Source organism: Telopea speciosissima, chromosome 6 (genome assembly GCF_018873765.1).
Source record: "Telopea speciosissima isolate NSW1024214 ecotype Mountain lineage chromosome 6, Tspe_v1, whole genome shotgun sequence".
Classification (NCBI taxonomy): domain Eukaryota; kingdom Viridiplantae; phylum Streptophyta; class Magnoliopsida; order Proteales; family Proteaceae; genus Telopea; species Telopea speciosissima.
In genome coordinates this window covers 18,686,695-18,690,461 of record NC_057921.1, presented here as the reverse complement: position 1 = coordinate 18,690,461, position 3,767 = coordinate 18,686,695, and the positions used below count along the sequence as shown (strand labels likewise).

Sequence of the window (3,767 nt, the reverse complement as noted above, 5' to 3'; positions counted from 1 at the left end):
ATTACAAATTTTTTTCTGAAATTTCCAATTAGATGCTTATTTTACATCTTTCAGCTGGTTGGCCTTCCGACTTGATACTAATCATTAGATTGTAAATAATTTACCCATTAAGAGAGAATCAATACTTACTATAAGTACAACATCTGTACACTGAATCAAGAACATCAACTGTTTTTCGTAGATTTAAATTTAGAAATTCTATTGATCTTAGATACCCTCTCCTCCCACCAGATTCATGAACCCTTCTACCACATGAAAAGCCGACTAGGGCACACTCATGGCACGTAGGAGGAGTGCTAGAGTTTTGTAACCGCTAAATTTTCTATTGTTCCATGTATTCACCGACTTCCATGTTCAAACACTCTCTCGCCTACAAAAGCCCAAGAAATCCCTCTCTTCCCTCATCACCCCACATCCCGAGGACTTCCTCTGTTCTATCTCTTAACTGAGTTTTCCCCTTCCTCTGTCTATTTTCTGTTCGTAAAAATTCCATGGCCGCTACCCATCTCTCTTCGTCTTCTTCTATAGAGAAGACCCATCTTGTCTCTCCATACCCATCTCGGAACCTCGTTTCTTTCTCTGCTAAAACCTTTCAAAACCCCTCCTTTTCTCCCAAACCATGCTGTTCTCAATCCCTCTCGCATTCCCAGAAACCTCTTTTTAAGCTCTCTTCCAAGAATCCCATCTCAGATTTAATCTCTTTTGAACAAAACCCAGGCGAGCCTTTTGTGCGTTCCGATGATGACGATAAGCCCCGAGAAGAATGCGGCGTTGTGGGTATATTTAGAGACCCTGAAGCCTCCAGGCTCTGCTATCTAGCCCTCCACGCTCTTCAACATCGTGGGCAAGAAGGTGCTGGAATCGTCTCTGTCAACAATGGCGTCCTCCAATCCATCACCGGCGTTGGTCTTGTCTCTGATGTCTTCAACGAGTCCAAGCTGGAACAGCTACCTGGCGATTCCGCAATTGGGCATGTTCGTTACTCTACCGCAGGCTCTTCTATGCTCAAGAACGTTCAACCTTTCGTTGCTGGGTATCGTTTTGGTTCTGTTGGTGTTGCCCATAATGGCAATTTGGTGAATTATCGCTCTCTAAGAGCGAACCTTGAAAACAATGGTTCCATCTTCAATACCAGCTCTGATACAGAGGTTGTTCTTCACTTGATTGCAACATCAAAAGTTCGTCCATTCTTTCTCAGGATCGTTGAAGCCTGCGAGAAGCTCAAAGGTGCATATTCGATGGTTTTCATCACAGAAGACAAGCTTGTTGCAGTGCGTGACCCATATGGGTTTCGTCCTCTGGTCATGGGAAGGAGAAGTAATGGTGCAATCGTGTTTGCTTCCGAGACCTGTGCGCTTGACCTCATAGAAGCAACCTATGAGCGTGAGGTTAATCCAGGAGAAGTGTTGGTGGTCGACAAAAGTGGAATTCAATCGCTCTGCTTGATGCCTCACCAGGATCAGAAGGCCTGTATCTTTGAGCATATCTACTTCTCTCTACCCAGTTCTGTGGTCTTCGGTCGATCAGTCTATGAATCTCGTCATGCTTTTGGGCAAATACTGGCCACTGAAGCGCCGGTAGACTGTGATGTTGTGATAGCTGTGCCGGATTCCGGAGTGGTTGCGGCTCTTGGGTATGCAGAGAAGGCAGGAGTTCCCTTCCAACAAGGGCTGATAAGGTCACACTATGTGGGGAGGACGTTCATTGAACCGTCCCAGAAGATTAGGGACTTTGGAGTGAAGCTCAAGCTTGCACCAGTCAGGGCAGTATTAGAAGGGAAGAGAGTTGTGGTTGTGGATGATTCAATTGTGAGGGGGACTACATCTTCCAAGATTGTTAGGTTGCTCAAGGAATCAGGGGCAAAGGAGGTTCACATGAGAATTGCTAGCCCACCGATTGTTGGGTCTTGCTACTATGGTGTGGACACACCCAGCTCAGAGGAGTTGATTTCTAATAGGATGACTGTAGAGGAGGTAAGGAAGTTCATTGGGTCTGACTCACTGGCGTTCTTGCCGCTCAACAGCTTGAAGAAGTTGCTTGGCCATGATTCTCCAAACTATTGTTATGCTTGCTTCTCTGGGGAGTACCCTGTTCCTCCTAATGAAGTTATGGTGAAAAGGGTGGGTGATTTTGTGGATGATGGTTTGAATGGAAGTTTAGAATCAATAGATGGAGGTTGGGTTAATGCAACTAAAACTCTGATGGAGGGGAAAGCTTAATGGACCAAGTAGTGGTCGTTGGTCGTCCTCATGATGATGATTTTGTTTTTTATACCTTGAATTTAATCTTAGGATCCTTTTGTCTTAGATGGGAAACTGACTTGGGGTATACCTCTCTGTTTATTTACCAGCAAGTGATTTCAAAGTTCTAAATGGATCATTTGTATGTCTTCTTTAGAAGATTAGGAGTTCTAACAACTATCATAGATCCAATTAGGCAGAGCCTTATTGTAACATATATTCATAGATTACTCTATTGCTAGATCACTATCGCAAATTTATGGTTCAATTTGATAACTTATAATGGATTCTATATCAGTATTTTATGCCGTTGGTCCCCCGTCCATGGCAGTACAAATAAAGTGCACGATACACAACTTGTAAGATGGAGAGGGTTGAGATGGAGCTGTTGATGGAAAGAGGGTGGGATTTTTGTCTCAATGAGATTGAAAGTAAAGAGTTATCTGTCTCTATTTATTCTTCCAGAAGTTGCATGATTGTAAGTAGCGACTCTGAATAATTCCATAATGTGGATGACAGAAGAAAGCAAGAGGATGGGTTCACAACTTGTAAGGTGGAGAGGGTTGAGATGGAGCTGTTGATGGGAAGAGGGTGGGATTTTTGTCTCTACGAGGTTGAAAGTAAAGAGTTATCTCTCTATTTATTCTTCCAGAAGTTGCATGATTTACTATAACCTAAGAAGACCCATGAGGGACAAGGGTTGGTCTACAGACCAAAGAGTTAACCTCAGGGTTGGTTGCAGCCATCTGAGCTAGGTAGCTGAAAGCTTCAGTGTGGCATTTTCTGTGGTTGTATGTTAGTCTCAACCCTCTTGCCAGCCTTAAGAGGCATTTCTTGGAGAGTTAACTCTCTTTGCTGCTTCCATGACCACTTCCTTTATAAACATGATGATGGGTTAGCTTGTTTGTATTTGCCTTGCTCTTAATTTTCTCACAAATAGATTTTATTCACTTCAAAGGGTTCGCCGTTCGTGGTTCATGGTTATGATGCTCCTGTCAAACTTCCATGTATCAAATTATCAGGCTTCTATGTGGTTCTTTCTTCTTTGTCAATTTGTGAATAAACCATAATGGTGTTCTTTTTTGAGTGGATGAGTCTACAACCTCATTTCTCCTTTTTGCCTTGGTTCTCTGTTCTGTAACTGAAATTGGTTCTATGGATATGACTGATTTTTTTTTTATGAGTTCTCAGCATTGAAAATCTTAACAATTTCCAAAACTTAAAGTTGTGGGATTCTATAGATTGCAAAATGGCGATGACTCTGTTCTTTAGGTTAAGTAAACATTTTCTAGTAAAGAACTCCTTGAAGTAAGACTACTTCAAGCGAAACTGGTCAAAACAAAGTTTGAGCTATAATGTTACTAAACATAGGGAAATAACGCAAGTAAACATTGTGAATTTCTGAACAGTAAAAATATTGAAGGTAGCATCACAGATCAGTAAAATATGTGGTGGCTAAGTTCCATTATTTTGGTTAGTACAATGGATTCTACAATCTTCTAGGATAAATTTAATGATAGAAATATG

The 3,767-nt window shown here is 41.9% G+C and overlaps 1 protein-coding gene across 1 annotated transcript; it reads left to right on the top strand.

Moving 5' to 3' along the window:
* The first annotated feature begins 389 nt into the window (after nucleotides 1-389).
* Nucleotides 390-2,330, top strand: LOC122664719 (amidophosphoribosyltransferase, chloroplastic-like). Its single transcript, XM_043860673.1, has 2 exons — nucleotides 390-688; nucleotides 728-2,330. Exons 1-2 carry the CDS (start codon nucleotides 492-494, stop codon nucleotides 2,217-2,219), a joined length of 1,689 nt encoding a protein of 562 aa, XP_043716608.1. The 5' UTR covers nucleotides 390-491; the 3' UTR covers nucleotides 2,220-2,330.
* The last annotated feature ends 1,437 nt before the right edge of the window (nucleotides 2,331-3,767 follow it).

Excerpts from the sequence above, each read along its gene's own strand:
- LOC122664719 (XM_043860673.1), top strand. The coding sequence starts at position 492 with ATGGCCGCTACCCATCTCTCTTCGTCTTCTTCTATAGAGAAGACCCAT. Across the intron at positions 689-727 it reads TCTTCCAAGAATCCCATCTC|TGTGCGTTCCGATGATGACG; the intron begins AGATTTAATCTC and ends AGGCGAGCCTTT.